The sequence below is a fragment of the Oncorhynchus clarkii genome, chromosome 31, assembly GCF_045791955.1.
Source record: "Oncorhynchus clarkii lewisi isolate Uvic-CL-2024 chromosome 31, UVic_Ocla_1.0, whole genome shotgun sequence".
In the NCBI taxonomy this organism is placed as follows: Eukaryota; Metazoa; Chordata; class Actinopteri; order Salmoniformes; family Salmonidae; genus Oncorhynchus; species Oncorhynchus clarkii.
The window spans coordinates 2,689,883-2,717,195 of NC_092177.1; the positions used below are offsets into that span (position 1 = coordinate 2,689,883).

Below are 27,313 nucleotides of genomic sequence, written 5' to 3' on the forward strand. Positions count from 1 at the left end.
AGAGTAGGGGCATAATAATGTTCTATGTAGATAGAACATCCTTATGCCCCTCCCCTCTATGTAGATATAACATCCTTATGCCCCTACTCTATGTAGATAGAACATCCTTAACCCCCCTCCCCTCCTCTATGTAGATATAACATCCTTATTCCCCTTCCCTCTATGTAGATAGAACATGCTTATGCCCCTCCCCGCCTCTATGTAGATAGAACATCCTCATGCCTCTCCCCTCCTTCCATCTCACCACCATGTTGAACACTGACTAACTGTTATGACCCGTCTGCTGCTGCTGTCAATGGTCACCTTCATATTTACATTTAATGGATTATGTTTATAGTCATGTACAGTATTTATTAATAAAAAGACATTGTGAACTTTGTGAATGTCAATGTAAACAATGTCTTCCTGGTAGTTTCCAGCAACAGAAGAGGAGATAACCCCAGATGAACAGTGTTCTGGTGTGTGAGGCGTCCGAGGCACTATGGAGCTTCCAGGCTTCTTCATCCCAGCTCTCTAACTCAACAGGAAACTGGAAACACAAACAGTCAGTCAGAAAACGGAATGAAAAGTAGGTGTGTGTGTGTGTGTGTGTGTGTGTGTGTGTGTGTTTATTACCTGTAAGGGTATCCATGGTATTTAGCTCTAAAGATGGACAGCAGCCAACTGAAGAAGAGCATCACCAGACCGATCCCTGCTACACACATGACTAGAGACAGAGGAGACAGAGAGGGGGAAAGGAGAGAGAGAAAGGAGAGAGAGAGAGAGAGAGAGAGAGAGAGAGAAAGAGAGAGAGAAAGAGAGAGAGAGCAGAGGTCACGATCAGATGAGCTCCTGCATTTTTCATCATTTTCTTTTCTTAAAAAAAGATAAGATTAGGAGTTAGATAAACTTTGATTTTTTTGTCAGGAACACATACTGGATTCTACCCTCTACAACATAACCCCCACTTCAAATCAAAACTTAAAACCTACAACCTGATTTTGGACGGAATTACAGAATCACCTGGAAGGTTCACAACTACCAAGGATGATTACTCTATACAGCAAATTCTCTGGAAAACAACAGAAACCTGAAAACACCATCCAACCTGGAACTGAGTGAGTAATGTTTAGTCGGAAACTATATTTTATTTCCAAAAGCCAAGAAGAAAAATACACAACATTACTTTATAAGGACTGAATTCTAACATAATTCTGCCAAGCTTGATACAGCTTCAACTAGCACTGATGTGTCAAGTGAGAGGTGTCAAAGCCCATTAGCCCAACAATGGCAGGAGAGTCACACAGTCTACCCCAACCAAATGGAGAGGCCTTAGAAGCTCCCTCCCGCTGTTCAGAGGTAATTAAAATACAGTACCCTGTGCATGTAAAGAATGATAAGGCAAGAAAAGATTACAAAATGAAGCTCCTTATGGAAAATCAAGAGACACTTTTTGCTGACTATTACAAAAATGGGAACATCAGCAACCTCATCTTCCACACAAACCATCCCCTGGCATGGCACAGTGCTATAAGGGGCAGACTACCCCTTTGTTAAGAGAGGGGAGGTTAACGAGGGGTGGAAACTCAGAATACTTGACAACGAGGACTCTGAGTCAGCTAATATAAACCTCTATAAGTCCGGAACAGTACTGGTACAGGGTAATCCCAAACAGTTTCAGCTGGACTTTCACCAAATTAAAGAATCAGCCCAGCAGGAGAAGCTCTCCCTTGACAAAGATACCCCCACCCCGAGCGGGTCAGACCAGACCTCTTCATTATGTAACCCCACAGACGAGCAACCCCCAGCGGAGAGTCAACCTCCCAGCACAGATTACTACTCCCTCATTGAAATGAAGGATAAATTCACCCAGCTGGAGGTAAGGCAGGTGGAGCTGGAACAGCAGGTGATTACACTTCAGTCAGCACAGACCCAGACAACAGTCCAGCACAACAACACCCCCTTAACCAGACCCGGAATGCTGGAGGTAGAGAGAGAAATATCTGCACTCTGGACAGTGGTGAGACAACTTCAACAGGAGAAAGAGCAGGATCAGGAGAAGAACAGAGCACTAGAGGAGAGGATCAGACTGCTGGTGGAGGAGAGGTTGAGGGGGATGGAAGAGAGGGTGAGGGGGATGGAAGAGAGGGTGAGGAGGACAGAGGAGAGGTTGAGGGGGACGGCGTGTGACAGAGAACAACCCACTAGAGAGGTGGCCACCCCCACAGAGAAGCCAGCAGAACAGCCCTCCTCAGCACCCGACAAAAGTCTCGACACCACAGCAGAACAGTCCACACCAGACCCTGACCATAGAGTCGACATCACAGCAGAACAGACAAATGAAGAACCCCAAGCCCAGCGGCCCTCACCCCCTCTGAGCACCCCCCGTCAGCCACCTTGATAGCCCTTCTGACAACCCCCCCACACCCACTGAGGACAAACACAAGACACAGATTGTACTACGTATGGACTCAAATGGGAAATATATAGAAGAAAAAAAAAAATCCCAAACACAGTGTGTTTAAACTCTGGTGTCCAAACACCCAGCGCGCCCTCGACCTTCTGTCTGAGGACCAACTAGGCTCACCCAGCCACATAATAATACACACAGGCACAAACGACCTGAGAGCACAGCAGGAAAGGGTGGCCACAGCACTGAATGGAGTGATTGAAAAGGCATCTTCTACTTTCCCTAACGCACAAGTGGTTATCTCCACCCTGCTACCGCGAACAGACTTCCACCCTGCCACAATACAGTGGGTAAACGCAAGTATTTCCTGTGACTGTGCCTCAAAACCAAATGTTTTCCTGGCCCACCACTCCACCCTGGACTTGAACAGCCTCTATGACCAGGTCCACCTCTACAAGGCAGCAGTGCCCACCTTTGCCCGAACTCTAAAGGACATTGCTCTCAAACGTATCCCCAAAACTTCACACAGGAGCAACAGATCAATAGACACCCCACCCAGACCAGCGAGACACCCTCCCAGACCTGCAGGACCCCCCCCCCCCGGACCTACACATAGAGGACCCACGCCAAGAGGAATTACATCCAGACCACAGCACCCCCAGACACATCCACACCCCCACCCCATCCAATCAACACCCCCCCCCACGTCAACCTTGCCCACACCCCATTTAGAACCCCTCAGATCAGACCTATGCCACTCCTGCCCACCCCATGCACCCCACCCCCGCAAAGAGGGCCTCAACATGGAAGCCACACATACGCCCAGGTAGTGAGCGGGCAAACAGTCCCAACCCCTACTCTCACACTCGCCCAAGCCAATGGCATGTACCAGATGCTCAGCAGGCTCTGCTCACACTTACTGGCCTGAGGCCAAACCACGACCAACAACATTGGACACTCTATGGAACAAAAAGCCTTCACTATATCATCCTGGAATATCCAAGGCCTGAGGTCATCTGCCTTTGGCCTAAAGAGCAGGAACCCGGACTTCACCAAAGAAATCGGTAATACAGACATTGTCATCCTGCAAGAAACCTGGTATAGAGGAGACGGACCCACTGGTTGCCCTCTAGGTTACAGAGAGCTGGTAGTCCCATCCACCAAACTACCAGGTGTAAAACAGGGAAGGGACTCAGGGGGTATGCTAATTTGGTATAGAGCAGACCTAACTCACTCCATTAAATTAATCAAAACAGGAACATTTTACATTTGGCTAGAAATTCAAAAGGAAATTATCCTAACAGAGAAAAATGTCCTCCTGTGTGCTACCTATATCCCCCCCACTAGAATCCCCATACTTTAATGAAGACAGCTTCTCCATCCTGGAGGGGGAAATCAATCATTTCCAGGCCCAGGGACATGTACTAGTCTGTGGCGACCTAAATGCCAGAACCGGACAAGAACCTGACACCCTCAGCACACGGGGACAAGCACCTGCCTGGAGGTGACAGCATTCCCTCCCACATATGCCCCCCTAGGCACAACTATGACAACATAACCAACAAAAACGGGTCACAACTCCTGCAGCTCTGTCGCACTCTGAGTATGTACATAGTCAATGGTAGGCTTCGAGGGGACTCCTATGGTAGGTACACCTATAGCTCATCTCTTGGCAGTAGTACTGTAGACTACTTTATCACTGACCTCAACCCAGAGTCTCTCAGAGCGTTCACAGTCAGCCCACTGACACCCCTATCAGACCACAGCAAAATCACAGTCTACTTAAACAGAGCAATACTCAATCATGAGGCATCAAAGCCAAAGGAACTGAGTAACATTAAGAAATGCTATAGATGGAAGGAATGCAGTTTGGAAAAATACCAAAAAACAATTAGGCAACAACAAATTCAATCCCTTTTAGACAATTTCCTGGGTAAAACAATCCACTGTAATAGTGAAGGTGTAAACTTGGCAGTAGAAAATCTTAACAGTATATTTGACCTCTCAGCTTCCCTATCAAATCTAAAACTCTCAAATAGAAAACCGAAGAAAATTAACAATAGTGACAAATGGTTTGATGAAGAATGCAAAAATCTAAGAAAGAAATTGAGAAACCTGTCCAACCAAAAACATAGAGACCCTGAAAACCCAAGTCTACGCCTTCACTATGGTGAATCACTAAAACAATACAGAAATACACTACGGAAAAAGAAGGAACAGCATGTCAGAAATCAGCTCAATGTAATTGAAGAATCCATAGACTCTAACCACTTCTGGGAAAATTGGAAAACACCAAACAAACAACAACACGAAGAATTATCTATCCAAAATGGAGATGTACAGTGCCTTGCGAAAGTATTCGGCCCCCTTGAACTTTGCGACCATTTCAGGCTTCAAACATAAAGATATAAAACTGTATTTTTTTGTGAAGAATCAACAACAAGTGGGACACAATCATGAAGTGGAACGACATTTATTGGATATTTCAAACTTTTTTAACAAATCAAAAACTGAAAAATTGGCCGTGCAAAATTATTCAGCCCCCTTAAGTTAATACTTTGTAGCGCCACCTTTTGCTGCGATTACAGCTGTAAGTCGCTTGGGGTATGTCTCTATCAGTTTTGCACATCGAGAGACTGACATTTTTTCCCATTCCTCCTTGCAAAACAGCTCGAGCTCAGTGAGGTTGGATGGAGAGCATTTGTGAACAGCAGTTTTCAGTTCTTTCCACAGATTCTCGATTGGATTCAGGTCTGGACTTTGACTTGGCCATTCTAACACCTGGATATGTTTATTTTTGAACCATTCCATTGTAGATTTTGCTTTATGTTTTGGATCATTGTCTTGTTGGAAGACAAATCTCCGTCCCAGTCTCAGGTCTTTTGCAGACTCCATCAGGTTTTCTTCCAGAATGGTCCTGTATTTGGCTCCATCCATCTTCCCATCAATTTTAACCATCTTCCCTGTCCCTGCTGAAGAAAAGCAGGCCCAAACCATGATGCTGCCACCACCATGTTTGACAGTGGGGATGGTGTGTTCAGCTGTGTTGCTTTTACGCCAAACATAACGTTTTGCATTGTTGCCAAAAAGTTCAATTTTGGTTTCATCTGACCAGAGCACCTTCTTCCACATGTTTGGTGTGTCTCCCAGGTGGCTTGTGGCAAACTTTAAACGGCACTTTTTATGGATATCTTTAAGAAATGGCTTTCTTCTTGCCACTCTTCCATAAAGGCCAGATTTGTGCAATATACGACTGATTGTTGTCCTATGGACAGAGTCTCCCACCTCAGCTGTAGATCTCTGCAGTTCATCCAGAGTGATCATGGGCCTCTTGGCTGCATCTCTGATCAGTCTTCTCCTTCTCCTTCTCCTTGAGGGACGGCCAGGTCTTGGTAGATTTGCAGTGGTCTGATACTCCTTCCATTTCAATATTATCGCTTGCACAGTGCTCCTTGGGATGTTTAAAGCTTGGGAAATCTTTTTGTATCCAAATCCGGCTTTGAACTTCTTCACAACAGTATCTCGGACCTGCCTGGTGTGTTCCTTGTTCTTCATGATGCTCTCTGCGCTTTTAACGGACCTCTGAGACTATCACAGTGCAGGTGCATTTATACGGAGACTTGATTACACACAGGTGGATTGTATTTATCATCATTAGTCATTTAGGTCAACATTGGATCATTCAGAGATCCTCACTGAATGGGGCTGAATAATTTTGCACGCCCAATTTTTCAGTTTTTGATTTGTTAAAAAAGTTTGAAATATCCAATAAATGTCGTTCCACTTCACAATTGTGTCCCACTTGTTGTTGATTCTTCACAAAAAAATACAGTTTTATATCTTTATGTTTGAAGCTTGAAATGTGGCAAAAGGTCGCAAAGTTCAAGGGGCCGAAAACTTTCGCAAGGCACTGTATATATATAATATGACATTTGTAATGTCTTTATTGTTTTGAAACTTCTGTATGTGTAATGTTTACTGTTAATTTTTGTTTATTTCACTTTATATATATTCACTTTATATATTATCTACCTCACTTGCTTTGGCAATGTTAACACATGTTTCCCATGCCAATGAAGCCCTTGAATTGAAATTGAATTGAGAGACAGAGGGGAGAGAGAGAGAGACAGAGGAGAGAGAGGCAGAGAGAGAGAGGGGGGAAGGAGCGACAGAGGAGAGAGAGAGCCAGAGGAGAGAGAGAGCCAGAGGAGAGAGAGACAGAGAGAGGGGGAGAGAGAGACAGTTAGTTCCAGCACACCTGTGTCACATACTCATCAAGCCTAGTTGGACCAGCTACTTCAAAAGAGGTAGAGAAATAAAAAGAGAGAGAGGTAGAGAAATATCAAGAGATAGAGAAATAAAAAGAGACATTTAGAAATATTCAGTGCCTTCAGAGAGTATTCAGAACCCTTGAGATTTTCCACATTTTGTTGTAATACAAAGTGTGATTAAAATGGATGTAATTTTTTGTGTCAAAGATCTACTCAACATATTCTGTCAAAGTGGAAAAATAATTCTTACAATATGTTTTTATTAAATGGAGAAAAAACACCAATACACTACATGACCAGAAGTACGACAAAAATCTCAGTACGCGGACACCTACTCGTCAAACACCTCAGTACGCAGATACCTACTCGTCAAACACCTCAGTACGCGGACACCTACTCGTCAAACACCTCAGTACGCGGACACCTACTCGTCAAACACCTCAGTACGCGGACACCTACTCGTCAAACACCTCAGTACGCTGACACCTACTCGTCAAACACCTCAGTACGCGGACACCTACTTGTCAAACACCTCAGTACGCGGACACCTACTCGTCAAACACCTCAGTACGCGGACACCTACTCGTCAAACACCTCAGTACGCGGACACCTACTCGTCAAACACCTCAGTACGCGGACACCTACTCGTCAAACACCTCAGTACGCAGACACCTACTCGTCAAACACCTCAGTACGCAGACACCTACTCGTCAAACACCTCAGTACGTGGACACCTACTCGTCAAACATCTCAGTACGCGGACACCTACTCGTCAAACATCTCAGTACGCGGACACCTACTCGTCAAACATCTCAGTACGCGGACACCTACTCGTCAAACATCTCAGTACGCGGACACCTACTCGTCAAACATCTCAGTACGCGGACACCTACTCGTCAAACATCTCAGTACGCGGACACCTACTCGTCAAACATCTCAGTACGCGGACACCTACTCGTCAAACATCTCAGTACGCGGACACCTACTCGTCAAACATCTCAGTACGCGGACACCTACTCGTCAAACATCTCCTTACAAAATCAAGGCCTTTGCTGCAATAACAGCCTCCACTCTTCTGGGAAGGCTTTCCACTAGATGTTGAAACATTGCTGCGGGGACTTGCTTCCATCAGCTACAAGAGCATTAGTGAGGTCGGACAGTGATGTTGGGGGCGATTAGGCCTGGCTCACAGTTGGTGTTCCAGTTCATCCCAAAGGTGATCGATGGGGTTAAGGTCAGGGCTCTGTGCAGCCCAGTCAAGTTCTTTCACACTGATCTCGACAAACCATTTTGTATGGACCTTGCTTTGTGCACGGGGGCATTGCCATGCTGAAACAGGAAAGGGCCTTCCCCAAACTTTTGCTACAAAGATGGATTATGCATATTATTCCTCCTCCACCAAACTTTACAGTTGGCACGATGCATTGGGGCAAGTAGCATTCTCCTGGCATCTCCCACACCCAGATTTGTCCGTTGGACTGCCAGAGGGTGAAGCGTGATTCTTCACTCCAGAGAACGCCAGAGTCCAATGGCGACGAGCTTTACACCACTCCAGCCGATGTTTGGCATTGGGCATGGTGATCTCAGGCTTGTGTGCGGCTGTTCAGCCATGGAAACCCATTTCACAAAGCTCCCAACAAACAGTTATTGTGTTGACGTTGCTTGCAGAGGCAGTTTGGAACTCGGTTATGGGTGTTACAAACGAGGACATTGGATTTTTACGCGGTTCAGCAGTCGGCGGTCGCGTTCTGTGGCCCGGGTGTTCCGCCAAAATGAAATGTGATTCACATAAAACATTTAAAATAAAATTTAAACGCAATTTTTTTTCTTCTTCACATCTTCAAACAGTCCATTTATATTTTCCAACGGGGCTACACATTTGGGTGAGGTTTTTTCCTCGCCTGAGTAGCCTCATTTCACTGCCAAAAATACAATGAAACCATCCAGTGTTCATCGAAATAAAAACTAGCCAAATAATGAACATCCAATCACATTAAACGTTACTCTCTTATGGAAATTCCACTAACGGTCCGTATGTAGCCAAACGTAGCTGCTGCTCATGTTGGTATCTGTACTGACGGCACCAAAGCCATAACAGGGAGACATAGTGGAGTGGTAACACGCCTGCAACAGTTGCTCCCGATGCCACTTGGGTACACTGCAGCATCAACCGAGAGGCTCTTGGGTACACTGCAGCATCAACCGAGAGGCTCTTGCTGTCAAGGGAATGCCTGACAGCTTGAAAGACGTTTTGAACACCACAGTGAAAATAATTAACTTTGTTAAACAAAGGCCCCTGAACTCTCGTGTATTTTCTGCATTATGCACTGATATGGGCAGCGACCATGTAACACTTTTACAACATACAGAAGTGCGCTGGTTATCAAGGGGCAAAGTATTGGCACATTTTTTTGAATTGAGAGACAAGCTTAAAGTTTTCTTTACTGACCATCATTTTCACTTGTCTGACCGCTTGAGTTTCTCACACGACTGGCCTGTCTGGGAGACGATTTTTCCTGAATGATCTGAATCTAGGATTACAGGGACTCTCCGCAACTATATTCAATGTGCGGGACAAAATTTAAGCTATGATTAAGAAGTTGGAGCTCTTCTCTGTCTGCATTAACACGGACAACACACAGGTCTTTCCATCACTAAGTTTTTTTGTGTGCAAATGAACTCAAGCTTACAGACAATGTCAAATGTGATATAGCGAAGCACCTGAGTGAGTTGGTTGCGCATGTACTTTCCCGAAACAGATGACAGAAACAACTGGATTCGTTATCCCTTTCATGCCCTGCCTCCAGTCCACTTACCAATATGGGAACAAGAGAGACTCAACAAAATTGAAACAAGCGGTTCTGTGAAAACTGAATTTAATCAGAAGCCACAGCCAGGTTTCTGGATAGAGCTACGCTCAGAGTTTCTTGCCTTGGCCAATCACACTGTTAAGACACTGATGCCCTTTGCAACCACGTACCTATGTGAGAGTGGATTCTCGGCCCTCACTAGCATGGCAAATAAATACAGGCACAGACTGTGTGTGGAAAGTGATTTAAGACTGAGACTCTCTCCAATACAAGTTATGTGCATCCTTTCAAGCACACCCTTCTCATTAACCTGTGGTGAGTTATTCACAATTGTTGATAAACAAATAAGGTTTTATATGTAAGATGGTTAAATAAAGAGCAAAATTGTTGATTATTATGATATTATTATTTGTGCCCTGGTCTATAAGAGCTCTTTGTCACTTCCCACGAGCCGGGTTGTGACAAACTCACACTCATTCTTATGTTTAATAAATGTATCGTATAGTGTGTGTGTGGCAGGTTTACAATGATGTCAAAAAACAACATTTAAGAGTGCGCTGACCCTGGTGCTAGAGGGGGTACGGGACTATAAAACGTTTGGGAACCACTGGTCTAGACATTTCCACTTCACAATAACAGCACTTACAGTTGACCATTGCAGCTCTAGTAGGGCAGAAGTTTGACCAACTGACTTGTTGGAAAGGTGGCATCCTATGACGGTGCCACCTTGAAAGTCACTGAGCTCTTCAGTAATGCCATTCTACTGCCAATGTTTATCTGTGGAGATTGCATGAATGTGTGCTCGATTTTATACACCTGTCAGCAACGGGTGTGGCTGAAATAGTCGAATCCACTCATTTGAAAATGTGTCCACATACTTTTGGTGATGTAGTGTGTTTCCCATGCCAATTAAGCACTTTGAATTCAATTGAAAGAGAGAGACAGAAAGATGGATATAGACAGAGAGAGAGAGAAATATAGACAGAGATCGAGAGAGAGGAGAGAGACAGGCAGAGAGGAGAGAGAGAGATATCTAGATACATACTTTTCCTCTTGCCAATGTCCATATCTGACGTGGCAGCCTCGTGCAACAGCACCATCCCCATGGTAACAGCAGAGTCTGGGACAGGAGGTTAAGGGTCACAGAGAGAAACTGTAGCCAATGAGAGGCTCTCATACAGGGTTAGAGGTCAGGGGTCAGACTGAGGTGTGTAAAGGATACTGAAGAGCAGCACGATGTGAGTTTCTGCTACAAACTGGGCCTGACTGCTGCCGTGGATGTAACTCTGAAACAACACACGCACAGTGATGAACAAACACACACTGTTAAGACAGAGTTAAAACACACACACACACAGTTAACACACACAGTTATTAACACACACAGTTATTAACCTGTCTTGGGTAGGGGGCAGTATTTTCACATCCAGATGAAAAGCGTGCCAAAAGTAAACTGCCTGTTACTCAGGCCCAGAAGCTAGGATATGCATATAATTTGTAGATTTGGATAGAAAACACTCTAAACAGTCTAGTTTCTAAAACTGTTAAAATAATGTCTGTGAATATAACAGAACTGATATGGCAGGCCAAATCCCGAGGACAAACCATCCAAAAAATAATAATTTCAGCCTACCACTGTTTCCAATGGCTTTCATGTTTATTATGAGGCGAAGTCCTCTCAGATTGCAGTTCCTAGGGCTTCCACTAGATGTCAACAGTCTTTAGAAAGAGTTTCAGGCTGGTTTTTGGAAAAATGAGCTAGAAGTTTTAGTTTTTCTAAGTGGCTCGCATTTTGGCTGTAGTGTTTCCATGCGTGTGGATGAAAGCGCGTTCTTTGTTATTTATCTCCGGTAATGAACTTACTATTCTCTGTCTTAAATGTTATTGTTTATTTACATATTATGGTACCTGAGGTTTGATTATAAACGTTGTTTGACTTGTTTGGATAAGTGTATTAGTAACGTTTGGGATTAATTTTGTATGCATTTTGAAGGAGGGAAACCGGTGGATTATTGAATGAAGTGTGCCAGCTAAAATGAGTTTTTATGGATATAAAGAAGGACTTTATCGAACAAAAGGACCATTCACGATGTATCTAGGACCTTTTGGAGTGCCAACAGAAGAAGATCTTCAAAGGTAAGGCATTTATTATATCTCTATTTCTGACTTTCGTGTCACACCTGCCTGGTTGAAAAATGTTTTTCATGCTTTTGTAAGCGGGTCGCTGTCCTCAGATGGTGTGCTTTCGCCGTAAAGCCTTTTTGAAATCTGACACAGCGGCTGGATTAACAAGTAGTTCAGCTTTATTTTGAAGTATAATACTTGAATTTTTATGAATGGTAAATATTATATTTCTGTCATTTGAATTTCCCGCTCTGCAATGTCACCGGATGTTGGCCCGTAAGAAGTTCTCACACACACACACACACACACACACACACACACACACACACACACACACACACACACACACACACACACACACACACACACACACACACACACACACACACAAAGGGACGCAGTGATTTCAGAGTTGGTGCGGATAGGAGCGGACGTCCGCACCGGATGTCCACCGGATGTCCACATCAAATCATTTAGTAGGAGCTGACGGAAGGTGTAAATTAGGAGACAGAGAGAGAGACCGAGGGAGAGACAGACCGAGGGAGAGAGAGAGACCGAAAAACAGAGATGGAGAGAGAGACAAAGCGAGAGAGATACCCGCTAATTATCAAAATCCAGAAAAAAATAATATAACCACCAAAAAGGAAGCGATTCCCAAACCTTCCATAACAAAGCCATCACCTACAGAGAGATGAACCTGGAGAAGAGTCCCCTAAGCAAGCTGGTCCTGGGGCTCTGTTCACAAACACACCCCACAAAGCCCCAGGACAGCAACACAATTAGACACAACCAAAACCAAAAGATAATTACTTGACACATTGGAAAGAATTAACAAAAAAACTATGCAAACTAGAATGCTATTTGTCCCTAAACTGCACAGGGTGGGGTTGAGACCCAGGGCCTCCAGCTTAATGATGAGCTTGGAGGGTACTATGATGTTGAATGCTGAGCTGTAGTCAATGAATAGCATTCTGACATAGGTATTCTTCTTGTCCAGATGGGATAGGGAAGTGTGCAGTGTGATGGCGATTGCATCGTCTGTTGACCTATTGGGGAGATATGCAAATTGAATTGGGTCTAGGGTGTTGGGTAAGGTGCAGGTGATATGATCCTTGACTAGTCTCTCAAAGAACTTCATGATGACAGAAGTGAGTGCTACGGGGCAATAGTCATTTAGTTCAGTTATCTTTGCCTTCTTGGGTACAGGAACAATGGTGACCATCTTGAAGCATGAGGGGACAGCAGACTGGGATAAGGAGAGACTGAATATGTCGGTAAACACTCCAGCCAGCTGGTCTGCACATGCTCTGAGGACGCGGCTAGGGATGCCGTCTGGGCCATCAGCCTTGCGAGTGTTAACACGTTTAAATGTCTTACTCACGTCAGCTAATTGTCATTATTACAAATAAATAAATAAAAATCGGCCGATTAATCAGTATCAGCTTTTTTGGTCCTCCAATAATCGGTATCGGCGTTGAAAAATCCTATTCGGTCGACCTCTAGTCCAAACACACTAAGACAGTCGTGAAGAAGGCAAGACAACGCCTTTTCCCCTCTCAGGAGACTGAAAAGATTTGGCATGCGTCCCCAGATCCTCAAAAAGTTCTACAGCTGCACTATCAAGAGCATCCTGACCGGATGCATCCCTGCCTGGTATGGCAACTGCTCGGCATCTGACCGTAAGACGCTGCAGAGGGTACTGCGTACGGCCCAGTACATCACTTGGGCCAAGCTTCCTGCCATCCAGGACTTACAGTGGGGAGAACAAGTATTTGATACACTGCCGATTTTGCAGGTTTTCCTACTTACAAAGCATGTAGACGTCTGTAATTTTTATCATAGGTACACTTCATCTGTGAGAGACGGAATCTAAAAAATCAAAAATCCAGACAATCACATTGTATGATTTGTAAGTAATTAATTTGCATTTTATTGCATCACATATGTATTTGATAATCTACCAACCAGTAAGAATTCTGGCTCTCACAGACCTGTTAGTTTTTATTTAAGAGGCCCACCTGTTCTTCACTCATTACCTGTATTAACTGCAACTGTTTGAACTCGTTACCTGTATAAAAGACACCTGTCCACACACTCAATCAACCTCTCCACAATGGCCAAGACCAGAGAGCTGTGTAAGGACATAAGGGATAAAATTGTAGACCTGCACAAGGCTGGGATGGCCTACAGGACAATAGGCAAGCAGCTTGGTGAGAAGGCAACAACTGTTGGCGCAATTATTAGAAAATGGAAGAAGTTCAAGATGACGGTCAATCACCCTCGGTCTGGGGCTCCATGCAAGATCTCACCTCGTGGGGCATCAATGATCAAGAGGAAGGTGAGGGATCAGCCCAGAACTACACGGCAGGACCTGGTCAATGACCTGAAGAGAGCTGGGACCACAGTCTCAAAGAAAACCATTAGTAAAACATTACGCCGGCATGGATTAAAATCCTGCTCAAGCCAGCGCATGTCCAGGCCCGTCTGAAGTTTGCCAATGACCATCTGGATGATCCAGAGGAGGAATGGGAGAAGGTCATGTGGTCTGATGAGACAAAAATAGAGCTTTTTGGTCTGAACTCGTGTTTGGAGGAAGAAGAAGGATGAGTACAACCCCAAGAACACCATCCCAACCGTGAAGCATGGAGGTAGAAACATCATTCTTTGGGGATGCTTTTCTGCAAAGGGGACAGGACGACTGCACCGTATTGAGGGAAGGATGGATGGGGCCATGTATCGCAAGATCTTGGCCAACAACCTCCTTCCCTCAGTAAGACCATTGAAGATGGGTCGTGGCTGGGTCTTCCAGCATGACAACGACCCGAAACACACAGCCAGGGCAACTAAGGAGTGGCTCCGTAAGAAGCATCTCAAGGTCCTGGAGTGGCCTAGCCAGTCTCCAGACCTGAACCCAATAGAACATCTTTGGAGGGAGCTGAAAGTCCGTATTGCCCAGCGACAGCCCCGAAACATGAAGGATCTGGAGAAGGTCTGTATGGAGGAGTGGGCCAAAATCCCTGCTGCAGTGTGTGCAAACCTGGTCAAGAACTACAGGAAACATATGATCTCTGTAATTGCAAACAAAGGTTTCTGTACCGAATATTAAGTTCTGCTTTTCTGATGTATCAAATACTTATGTCATGCAATAAAATGCAAGTTAATTACTTAAAAATCATACAATGTGATTTTCTGGATTTTTGTTATAGATTCCATCTCTCACAGTTGAAGTGTACCTATGATAAAAATGACATGCTTTGTAAGTAGGAAAACCTGCAAAATCGGCAGTGTATCAAATACTTGTTCTCCCCACTGTATATAATAGGCAGTGTCAGAGGAAAGCCCATAAAATTGTCGGAGACTCCAGTCACCCAAGTCATAGACTTTTTTCTCTTCTACCGGGGTGGCAGGTAGCCTAGTGGTTAGAGCATTGAACTAGCAAGATCGAATCACCAAGCTAACAACGTAAAAATCGGTCTTTCTGCCCCTGAACAAGACAGTTAACCCACTGTTCCTAGACCGTCATTGAAAATAAGAATTTGTTCTTAACTTGTAATTCTGCTGGTGGCAGTATTGAGTAGCTTGGATGAATAAGGTGCCCAGAGTAAACTGCCTGCTACTCAGGCCCAGTTGCTAATATATGCATATTATTAGTAAATTTGGATAGAAAACACTCTGAAGTTTCTAAATCTGTTTGAATAATGTCTGTGAGTATAACAGAACTCATATGCCAGGCAAAAACCTGAGAAAAAATCCAACCAGGAAGTGGGAAATCTGAGAATTGTAGTTTTTCAACTCTTTGCCTATCGAATATGTGTGCCCAGTGTCTATGGGTTCAAATTGCACTTCCTAAGGCTTCCACTAGATGTCAACAATCTTTAGAACCGTGTATGACGCTTCTACTGTAAAAGGAGTGGGAATGGGAGGGGAGTGAGTCAGTGGTCTGGCAGAGAGGCATTAGCTGATCACGCGCGTTCACGTGAGAGTTAGCTTGAGTTCCTTTGCATTTCTGAAGACAAAGAAAGTCTCCGGGTGGAACATTATTGAATAGTTATGATAAAAACATCCTAAAGATTGATTCTATACATCGTTTGACATGTTTCCCAGAACTGTAATATACAGTGCCTTGCGAAAGTATTTGGCCCCCTTGAACTTTGCGACCTTTTGCCACATTTCAGGCTTCAAACAAAGATATAAAACTGTATTTTTTTGTGAAGAATCAACAAAAAGTGGGACACAATCATGAAGTGGAACGACATTTATTGGATATTTCAAACTTTTTTAACAAATCAAAAACTGAAAAATTGGGCGTGCAAAATTATTCAGCCCCTTTACTTTCAGTGCAGCAAACTCTCTCCAGAAGTTCAGTGAGGATCTCTGAATGATCCAATGTTGACCTAAATGACTAATGATGATAAATACAATCCACCTGTGTGTAATCAAGTCTCCGTATAAATGCACCTGCACTGTGATAGTCTCAGAGGTCCGTTAAAGGCGCAGAGAGCATCATGAAGAACAAGGAACACACCAGGCAGGTCCGAGATACTGTTGTGAAGAAGTTTAAAGCCGGATTTGGATACAAAAAGATTTCCCAAGCTTTAAACATCCCAAGGAGCATCAGACCACTGCAAATCTACCAAGACCTGGCCGTCCCTCTAATCTTTCAGCTCATACAAGGAAAAGACTGATCAGAGATGCAGCCAAGAGGCCCATGATCACTGGATGAACTGCAGAGATCTACAGCTGAGGTGGGAGACTCTGTCCATAGGACAACAATCAGTCGTATATTGCACAAATCTGGCCTTTATGGAAGAGTGGCAAGAAGAAAGCCATTTCTTAAAGATATCCATACAAAGTGTTGTTTAATGTTTGCCACAAGCCACCTGGGAGACACACCAAACATGTGGAAGAAGGTGCTCTGGTCAGATGAAACCAAAATTGAACTTTTTGGCAACAATGCAAAACGTTATGTTTGGCGTAAAAGCAACACAGCTCATCACCCTGAACACACCATCTCCACTGTCAAACATGGTGGTGGCAGCATCATGGTTTGGGCCTGCTTTTCTTCCGCAGGGACAGGGAAGATGGTTAAAATTGATGGGAAGATGGATGGAGCCAAATACAGGACCATTCTGGAAGAAAACCTGATGGAGTCTGCAAAAGACCTGAGAATGGGACAGAGATTTGTCTTCCAACAAGACAATGATCCAAAACATAAAGCAAAATCGACAATGGAATGGTTCAAAAATAAACATATCCAGGTGTTAGAATGGCCAAGTCAAAGTCCAGACCTGAATCCAATCGAGAATCTGTGGAAAGAACTGAAAACTGCTGTTCACAAATGCTCTCCATCCAACCTCACTGAGCTCGAGCTGTTTTGCAAGGAGGAATGGGAAAAAATTTCAGTCTCTCGATGTGCAAAACTGATAGAGACATACCCCAAGCGACTTACAGCTGTAATCGCAGCAAAAGGTGGCACTACACCTTTATTAACTTAAGGGGGCTGAATAATTTTGCACGGCCAATTTTTCAGTTTTTGATTTGTTAAAAAAGTTTGAAATATCCAATAAATGTCGTTCCACTTCATGATTGTGTCCCACTTGTTGTTGATTCTTCACAAAAAAATACAGTTTTATATCTTTGTGTTTGAAGCCTGAAATGTGGCAAAAGGTCGCAAAGTTCAAGGGGGCCGAATACTTTCGCAAGGCACTGTAACTTTTTTGACTTTTCGTCTGAACTAAGCGATCGCGCATTGAGCATTTGGATTAATGGGCTAAACACGCAAACAAAAAGGAGATATTTGGACATAAATGATGGACTTTACCAAACAATTCAAACATTTAATGTGGAACTGGGATTCCTGGGAGTGCATTCTGATGAAGATTTCTGACTTCTGTTGACTCCAACGTGGCGGATATCTGTATGGCTTGATTTGTTGTCTGAGCGCCGTACCCTGATTATCGCATGGTTTGCTTTTTCCGTAATTAAAAAAAAAAATCTGACACAGCGGTTGCATTAAGGAAAAGTGTATCTCTAATTCCATGCATGATCAATGTTTATTATGAATATTTCTGTAAATTGATGTGGCTCTCTGCAAAATCCCTGGATGTTTTGGAACTACTAAACATAACGCGCCAATGTAAACTCAGATTTTTGTATATAAATATGAACTTTATCGAACAAAAAAAGTCCTATGAGTGTCATCTGATGAAGATCATCAAAGGTTAGTGATTAATTTTATCTATATTTCTGCTTTTTGTGACTCCTCTCTTTGGCTGGAAAAATGGCTGTGTGTGTTTTTGTGACTAGGCTCTGACCGAACAATCATATGTTGTGCTTTCGCTGTAATGCCTTTTTGAAATCGGACACTGTGGTGGGATTAACAACAAATTTATCTTTAAAATGGTGTAAAATAATTCTATGTTTGAGGAATTTTAATTATGAGATTTCTGTTGTTTTGAATTTGGTGCCCTCCACTTTCACTGGCTGTTGTCATATCGATCCCGTTAACGGGATCCAAGCCATAAGAAGTTAACTGACTTGCCTAGTTAAATAAAGGTTTTAAAAGCAGTACCGAAGGGCCAAGTCTAGGACCAAGAGGCTCCTTAACAGCTTCTACCCCTAAGCCATGAGACTGCTGAACAACTAATCAAATGGCTACCAGCACTATTTACATTGACCCCCCCCCTCCCCATATTTGTTTTTCACTGCTGCTACTCACTGTTTATTATCTATGCATAGTCACTTCACCCCTACCTACATGATCAAATGTACTAACCCCGCACACTGACTTGGTACCGGAAACCCCTGTATATAGCCTTATTGTTATTCTTATTGTGTTACTTTATATTCTTATTTTTACTTTTGTCTATTTAATAAATAAGGGCATTTCCCGTTACGGTCTACACCTGTAGAAAAGTAAAGTTTGATTTGATAGAGAGACTGTTCATTTTCGATTTTTTATTTCACTTGCTTTGGCAAAGTTCCCAATAAAGTCCTTAAATTGAATTGAAATTGAATTGAGAGAGAAAGAGAGAGGGACGTACCACTAGTCCAGCAGTGGGGTTATGTTAAGAGATATCTATAGAGAGAGAGAGGGACGTACCACTAGTCCAGCAGTGGGGTTATGTTAAGAGATATCTATAGAGAGAGAGAAGGAGGTACCACTAGTCCAGCAGTGGGGTTATGTTAAGAGATATCTATAGAGAGAGAGGGACGTACCACTAGTCCAGCAGTGGAGTTATGTTAAGAGATATCTATAGAGAGAGAGACATACCACTTGTCCAACAGTGGTGTTTTTATTTATTTATTTGACCTTTATTTAACTAGGCAAGTCAGTTAAAAACAAATTCTTATTTTCAACGACGGCCTAGGACTAGTAACCGAAAGGTTTCATGTTCAAATCCCAGTGGGGATTCAAAAAACAGTGGGTTAACTGCCTGTTCAGGGGCAGAACGACAGATTTGTACCTTGTCAGCTCGGGGATTTGAACATGAAACCTTTCGGTTACTAGTCCAACGCTCTAACCACTAGGCTACCCTGCTGCCCCATGTTAAGAGATATCTATAGAGAGAGAGAGGGACGTACCACTAGTCCAGCGGTGGGGTTATGCTTTGGGCTGACATCACGTTACCGGGATGATATTACAACAGCCAGTGAAAGTGCAGGGCGCTTTTTATCAAACAATACATGTATGTTTTGTTTGATAAAGTTCATATTTATATCAAAATATGAGTTTACATTGGCGCGTTACATTCACTAGTTCCAAAAACATCCAGTGATTTTGCATAGCCACATCATTCAACAGAAATACTCATCATAAATGTAGATGATAATACAAGTTATACACATGGGATTATAGATATACCTCTCCTTAATGCAACCGCTGTGTCTGATTTCAAAAAACCTTACGGAATAAGCAAACAATGCAATAATCTGAGACTGCGCTCAGAAAAATTGTCAAAATAGCCGCCATGTTGGCATCAACATAAACAAGAAATTACATGATAAATATTCCCTTACCTTTGATGATCTTCATCAGAAAGCACTCCCAGGAATCCCAGGTCCACAATAAATGTTTGTTTTGTTCGATAATGTCCGTTATTTATGTCCAAATACCTCCTTTTGTTAGCGCGTTACGCCGGACAAAAAATTCAAAAAGTTATATTACAGGTCGAAGAAACATTTCAAACTAAGTACATTAGGATGTTTTTAACATATAGCTTCAATAAAGTTCCAACCGGAGTATTCCTTTGCGTCTCGGTGAGCAATGGAACGCAAGTGGATACCATGAGGAATGCGCATGATCAGAAATTGGCTGACTGCCAGACACCTGATACATTCTGCTCTCATTCAGTCCCACAACACAGTAGAAGTCTCATTCAAATTTCTATAGATGTTTGACATCTAGTGGAAAGCCCTAGGAAGTGCAACATCATTAATATCCCAAGGGGATTTCAATGGGAACTGTGATGAATACATACCAAGCTCAGATTTCTCACTTCCTGTTTTGATTTCTCCTCAGGATTTTGCCTGCCTTATGAGTTCTGTTATACTCACAGACATCATTCAAACAGTTTTAGAAACTTTAGAGTGTTTTCTATCCAATACTAATAATAATATGCATATATTAGCAACTGAGACAGAGGAGCAGGCTGTTTACTTTGAGCAACTTATTCATCCAAGCTACTCAATACTGCCCCCAGCTATAAGAAGTTGAGAGATATCTATAGAGAGAGAGAGGGACGTACCACTTGTCCAGTGGTGGGGTTCTTGTGGGCGTAGGGAGGTCCTCTAATGTGGTTCCACATCTGACCTGAAGTCATGATCAGGCAGAAACACTAGAGAGAACGCAAACCGTTGACAATGACTCAACACTTATTCATCCATAACTTTGATAGTCAGCTACATAATGAACCAGTGTGTTCCTACCAGAGCAGAGAAGGCCCAGACGTTCTTGTTGTAGAGGAATTCCAGGTTGTTTCTGCGGAGGTAAGCCAGTCCTCCTATGACTGCCAGCAGGAATCCCAGCATCAACGGCCCCGCATAGTTAGGAGGACGGATCACACGGATCTACACAGAGAGAGACACACACACAAACAGATTGACACACACACATACATATTGTATTGCCTTACTTTCCTAATCTTACTACTGTCATGACGTTGGCCTGGGGGTATGTTTAGAACAGTCATAAATACCTTTCCCCCTTTTCCCTCACTTTACCGTACTGATGTTACATTTGCAAAACCCTTGGTTAACATAGAGATTCTGGGAACATCAGAAGGTGGGGGGAAATGAACTATATTCTGGTAATCCGACCAATGGAACATATGCGGTGGTACTTATTGAATATGATGCCAGTTCGGTTGTCATCTGAGACATTCTCATCAATGATAAGATGACAAACTCTACAGTGGAAAGTCTACACATCAGAGTTATCGGATTCACATGGAATTGTTGTTCAATTTAAATGTTTGAATATTAAATTATTCATGATGGGATGAAATGTGATTTTAGCTTCTAAAATGTGAGATTTGGGTTTTCATAAGAGGGCTCTGCTCAATCAGTGGCCCGCCCCTGGGAAGGGACAAGGGCTATAAAACTTTTCAAACACGCCCTCCTCTCCCTTCCTATATAAGCCCTTGACGACAATATAACCTCCTGTTCCGAGGACGTGAGGACGATGGTCCGATGTCAGAATGGTTCAGATAATAACTACAGAACGAAGCCAACATCAGCGTGAGCTTTGGTTGCGAATGGTATGAACTTTGAACTCTTATTCACTACAGAAGAGATACCTAATAGCCGTTGAGTTAGCAACAGCCGCGGCAAACGAGGGTTAGGAAGGAACAGACAGAGTATCCCGTCTATCACACAACGACGTTACTACAACGTATCCAATTGACAATCAGAGACCTTCTTCAAAGGACTAGGTTGGGCAACATGGCCTTCCATCTACCACCAACCTACTGAAGCGCAGCTCAGAGTAAATATTTATTGCATTTTCCTTTTCCAAATTGGCGGTAATTTAGAATGCATAAGATACTGTATTTACGTTAGCACAACTTCGCCCTTTGTTTCTCAGTCTTTCCGCTCTTTCACTTTCACCCAGCCCCTTTTCTTTTGTGTAACAAGCTGTCATATCTGTTCCGCCCGCTAGGGACTTTTTCCTTTATGACGTAATTTGTAATCAAATTATGATTAATTATGTGTATGTGTAATTCTGTGTGATTAGTTAGGTATTTAGTAAATAAATAATTAAACCCAATTTTGTATTGCTGATTCAACTTGTTAGCCAGGGTTCATGCAGATAACTAAGAATTTACAACTTTCAGATGAGACTGAATTAAGATGACGATTAATACTGACTGCTATTGATGTAAAATATTACTAGGTCTTTAAGAGTTTATTCGGAAGATAACTCTATAAATATTATTTTGTGGTGCCAGACTCTCTAGTTAATTACATTTACATGATTAGCTCAATCAGGTAATATTAATTACGGATAAATTATTTTATAGAATAGCATGTCATATCACTTAATCCGGCAAGGCCAAAGACACGACACTACATTTGCACACACTGTATATAGATTTATTTTCTATTGCTTTATTGACTGTATGTTTGTTTATCCAATGTGTAACTCTGTTGTTGTTTTTGTCGCACTGCTTTGCTTTATCTTGGCCAGATCACAGTTGTAAATGAGAACTTGTTCTCAACTGGCCAACCTGGTTAATTAAAGTTGAAATAAAACTAATTTAAAAAATACACACCTGATCACCCATATCTACTCAGATAAACACAGACTAATACATTACGCAAATACCTAGCGTGAGAGGTGAAAGGTAAAGAGGTGAGAGGTCAGGAGGGGCTACCTGTACGTCAGTGCGGTCCCCGACCCAGCGGGCCAGTTGCTCTGCAGCAAAGCCTCTGACCTGCAGCTCATAGGAGTCAGACTTCTTAGGCTTCCCTTTAGCAGGGAAATGGATGAAGGAGGGAGCCGAGTTCATATTCAACTGGGGAGACAAATAACACAGATATATAACTATTACTATATACACAAATAACACAGATATATAACTACTACTAAATACACAAATAACACAGATATATAACTACTACTAAATACACAAATAACAGACATATAACTACTACTATATACACAAATAACAGATATATAACTACTACTATATACACAAATAACAGATATATAACTACTACTATATTCATATACACTGCATATATGACTACTACTATATACACAAATAAGATATGTAACTACAACTATATACACAAATAACAGATATATAACTACTACTATATTCATATACACTGCATATATGACTACTACTATATTCATACATACTACATATATAACTACTACTATAATCATATACACTACATATATAACTACTACTATAATCATATACACTGCATATGACTACTACTATATTCATATACACGACATACACTGCTCAAAAAAATAAAGGGAACACTAAAATAACACATGCTAGATCTGAATGAATGAAATATTCTTATTAAATACTTTTTTCTTTACATAGTTGAATGTGCTGACAACAAAATCACACAAAAATTATCAATGGTATTCAAATTTATCAACCCATGTAGGTCTGGATTTGGAGTCACACTCAAAATTAAAGTGGAAAACCACACTACAGGCTAATCCAACTTTGATGTAATGTCCTTAAAACAAGTCAAAATGAGGCTCAGTAGTGTGTGTGGCCTCCACGTGCCTGTATGACCTCCCTACAACGCCTGGGCATGCTTCTGATGAGGACAGTCTGTGGTGCAACGTGGCGTTGGTGGATGGAGCGAGACATGATGTCCCAGATGTGCTCAATTGGATTCAGCTCTGGGGAACGGGCGGGCCAATCCATAGCATCAATGCCTTCCTCTTGCAGGAACTGCTGACACACTCCAGCCACATGAGGTCTAGCATTGTCTTGCATTAGGAGGAACCCAGGGCCAACCGCACCAGCATATGGTCTCACAAGGGGTCTGAGGATCTCATCTTGGTACCTAATGGCAGTCAGGCTACCTCTGGCGAGCACACGGAGGGCTGTGCGGCCCCCCAAAGAAATGCCACCCCACACCATGACTGACCCACCGCCAAACCGGTCATGCTGGAGGATGTTGCAGGCAGCAGAACGTTCTCCACGGCGTCTCCAGACTGTCACATGTGCTCAGTGTGAACCTGCTTTCATCTGTGAAGAGCACAGGGCGCCAGTGGCGAATTTGCCAATCTTGGTGTTCTCTGGCAAATGCCAAACGTCCTGCACGGTGTTGGGCTGTAAGCACAACCCCCACCTGTGGACGTCGGGCCCTCATACCACCCTCATGGAGTCTGTTTCTGTGTTCCCTTTGAGCAGTGTATATAACTACTACTATATTCATACATACTACATATATACACTACTATTATATTCATGTAGTATATGTGAATATAGTAGTAGTTAAATATGTAGTATATATGAATATAGTAGTATTTAAATCTGTAGTATATATGAATATAGTAGTATATGAATATAGTAGTAGTTCAATCTTTAGTATATATGAATATAATAGGAGTTATATATGTAGTGTATATTAATGTAGTAGTAGTTAAATCTGTATTATATATGAATATAGTAGTAGTTATATCTGTATTAAATATGAATATAGTAGTAGTTATATATGTAGTGTATATGAATATAGTAGCAGTTAAATCTGTACTTATTTTCCACCATAATTTGAAAATAAATTCATTAAAAATCCTACAATGTGATTTTATGGATTTTTTTTCTCATTTTGTCTGTCATAGTTGAAGTGTACCTATGATTAAAATTACAGGCCTCTCTCATCTTTTTAAGTGGGAGAACTTGCACAATTGGTGGCTGACTAAATACTTTTTTGCCCCACTGTATAACTACTACTATATTCATATATACTACATATAAGACGACTACTATATTCTTATATAACTACTACTATATTCATACAAAACTACTACTATATTCATACATACTACAAATACACTACCACTATATTCATATATACTACAAATATACACTACTACTATATTCATATATACTACAAATATACACTACTACTATATTCATATACACTACAGATTTAACTACTACTATATTCATATACACTATATATACACACACTACTACTATATTCATATATACTACATATATAACTACTACTACATTCATATACACTACATATTTAAATACTACTATATTCATTTATACTACAGATTTAACTGCTACTATATTCATATACACTACATATTTAACTACTACTATATTCATATACACTATATATACACACTACTACTATATTCATATATACTTCATATATAACTACTACTACATTCATATACACTACATATTTAACTACTACTATATTCATTTATACAACATTTATACTACTACTGAGTTGATATGCACCAGTTAAAGCAGTGTTCCAGAAGGTTCATGTTGTAATGATCCAGTCAGGTAGAGTAACCAGACAGAGCTGCTGTCAAGTGTAGTTTCACTTAAAGAATGTGAGCTGTCGAGATCAGGCTGGTTTACCGATGCCAACCGTTAGGCTCTAATGGACAGCTTAAAGCCCGGCTCTAAATAACACATGAAGGGTGAAATAAACTAAAAGAGAGAGAATAGTTATACCATCTGAAAGACGTCAGATCCTTCATCAAAGTCGACGGTAGCGAAGAAGACCTTGTTGGTGAAGGCACTGGAGTAACGCCAGGAATTAGCTAGGATCTGGTACTCCTCGTCAGCCTGTCTGTAGAGGGGGTGGACACACACAGTATGTCAAATACCTTTCAATATTTGAGATACGATTGATTTAGTGTGTCCAGAACAATGGAACTAATAGAATAGTCACAAAAGTCTGGCGTACTGGGCGTACCACAAAGGCATATTAGGACATGCATTTGTCCCATCCATGTGTAAAACTAACATGTGACCCCTTACTGGCAGACTACACACAGTCTCTGTTACTGACGGGCAGACTACACACAGTCTCTGTTACTGACGGGCAGACTACACACAGTCTCTGTTACTGACGGGCAGACTACACACAGTCTCTGTTACTGACGGGCAGACTACACACAGTCTCTGTTACTGACGGGCAAACTACACACAGTCTCTGTTACTGACGGGCAGACTACACACAGTCTCTGTTACTGACGGGCAGACTACACACAGTCTCTGTTACTGACGGGCAGACTACACACAGTCTCTGTTACTGACCGGCAGACTACAAATTGTCTCTGTTACTGACCGGCAGACTACAAATTGTCTCTGTTACTGACCGGCAGACTACAAATTGTCTCTGTTACTGACCGGCAGACTACACACAGTCTCTGTTACTGACTGGCAGACTAGACACAGTCTCTGTTACTGACGGGCAGACTACACAGTCTCTGTTACTGACCGGCAGACTACAAATTGTCTCTGTTATGGGTTAGGGTTATCATGACATGTAGGGTTAGGGTTATGACATGTGACACCCACCTGTCACCCCAATTCAAATGAAACCCCTGCACTGGAGACAGACATTTTATGAGACTCATGTTTGCACGAATCGTGGACAAATACAGTATCGCCAAGGTTGGTAGAAAATTCCCTCCACTACACCAAACTGTACCCACCCTGTAACTCCCAGTAATGGATACCAAACACCTTTGATTAAATCACATTATCTGGTGTAACAATTTGTAGATAAGTTACTTGCAGACGCCACACTGTCTCTGTGGCTGCAGGGCGGTGAACATGATGACCACAGAGTAGTTCCTGGGAGGAGCCTTCACAAAGCGACGAAACTTCTCCCCGTTCATACGGATCACAGCTCTCTTCCCTGTCCAGTCCATAAGCTGACCCACCTTCTCAGAGAGCAGGGTCTGGAGGGAGAAAAGGGGAAGAGGGGTTAGAGGTCAGAGTCGTATAGCGACCTGGTCCATCAGTTGGCCCACCTACTCAGACTGCAGGGTCTGGAGGGAGAGAGAAGAGGGCAAAGAGGTTAGGGGTTACAGGTCAGGGTGTTATACCGGCCCACCCACTCAAACAGCAGGGTCTGGAGGGAGAGAGAAGAGGGGTTAGAGATCAGGGTCTTAATACCAGCCCAGTCCATCAACTGGCCCACCCTCTCAGAGAACAAGTCTCTAGTGTATCTACCTAGCTCGAGCCGAAAGAGGGCACATTTCCTCACCCGGAAGTGCTAACAACGTTTAGGAATGATGCGGATTATAGCTGCAGGAAAGGTCAAAGTTCTAGACCAAGTAGAACATAGACACGGCAATATGTGACGTGTTAGTTATTACAATGAGCTAGATACTTATATATGAAGCATACTGACGATGCAAACTAGCTAGGTAACCGGTTCCTTCGTAATAGTTAATGGCTAGCTAGCTAAACCTATCTCTCCTAGACCCATGAGCTAACGTTAGCCTGCTAGCTAGTGTAATGATTATGACACCGTGCGCTAAGAATAAAATACCTCCTTTTTCTTCTGTCCGGTTGAAGGGATTCCATAGAAACTCAACATCAACAACAACGAATATAAAACTTTTAGATACATTTTAATCATCTTTCACAGAGGCGCTTCCGTCAATCGACTGACCTCGCATTGAAGGATTCTCTGTAACATTCCGATTGGTCGATTTTCCGCCTCAAGAGCCAATGGCGTGACATCCTACTTCCGTT

The 27,313-nt window shown here is 42.5% G+C and overlaps 1 protein-coding gene across 1 annotated transcript; it reads right to left on the reverse strand.

Moving 5' to 3' along the window:
- Nucleotides 1-270: 270 nt before the first annotated feature.
- LOC139390660 (dolichyl-diphosphooligosaccharide--protein glycosyltransferase subunit MAGT1-like) lies at nt 271-27,257 on the reverse strand. Its single transcript, XM_071137932.1, has 10 exons — nt 27,108-27,257; nt 26,342-26,511; nt 25,274-25,391; nt 22,469-22,609; nt 20,523-20,663; nt 20,342-20,431; nt 10,693-10,756; nt 10,516-10,590; nt 616-706; nt 271-529 (listed from the first exon to the last, which is right to left on the reverse strand). The coding sequence occupies exons 1-10, from the start codon at nt 27,195-27,197 to the stop codon at nt 514-516; spliced, it is 996 nt and encodes a 331-aa protein (XP_070994033.1). The 5' UTR covers nt 27,198-27,257; the 3' UTR covers nt 271-513.
- Between the last annotated feature and the right edge of the window lie 56 nt (nt 27,258-27,313).

Coding starts and splice junctions, on each gene's coding strand:
- LOC139390660 (XM_071137932.1), bottom strand. CDS start 27,197: ATGATTAAAATGTATCTAAAAGTTTTATATTCGTTGTTGTTGATGTTG. Junction 26,512..27,107: donor CCGGACAGAAGAAAAAGGAG/GTATTTTATTCT, acceptor TTCTCCCTCCAG/ACCCTGCTCTCTGAGAAGGT. Junction 20,664..22,468: donor GGGACCGCACTGACGTACAG/GTAGCCCCTCCT, acceptor CTCTCTGTGTAG/ATCCGTGTGATCCGTCCTCC.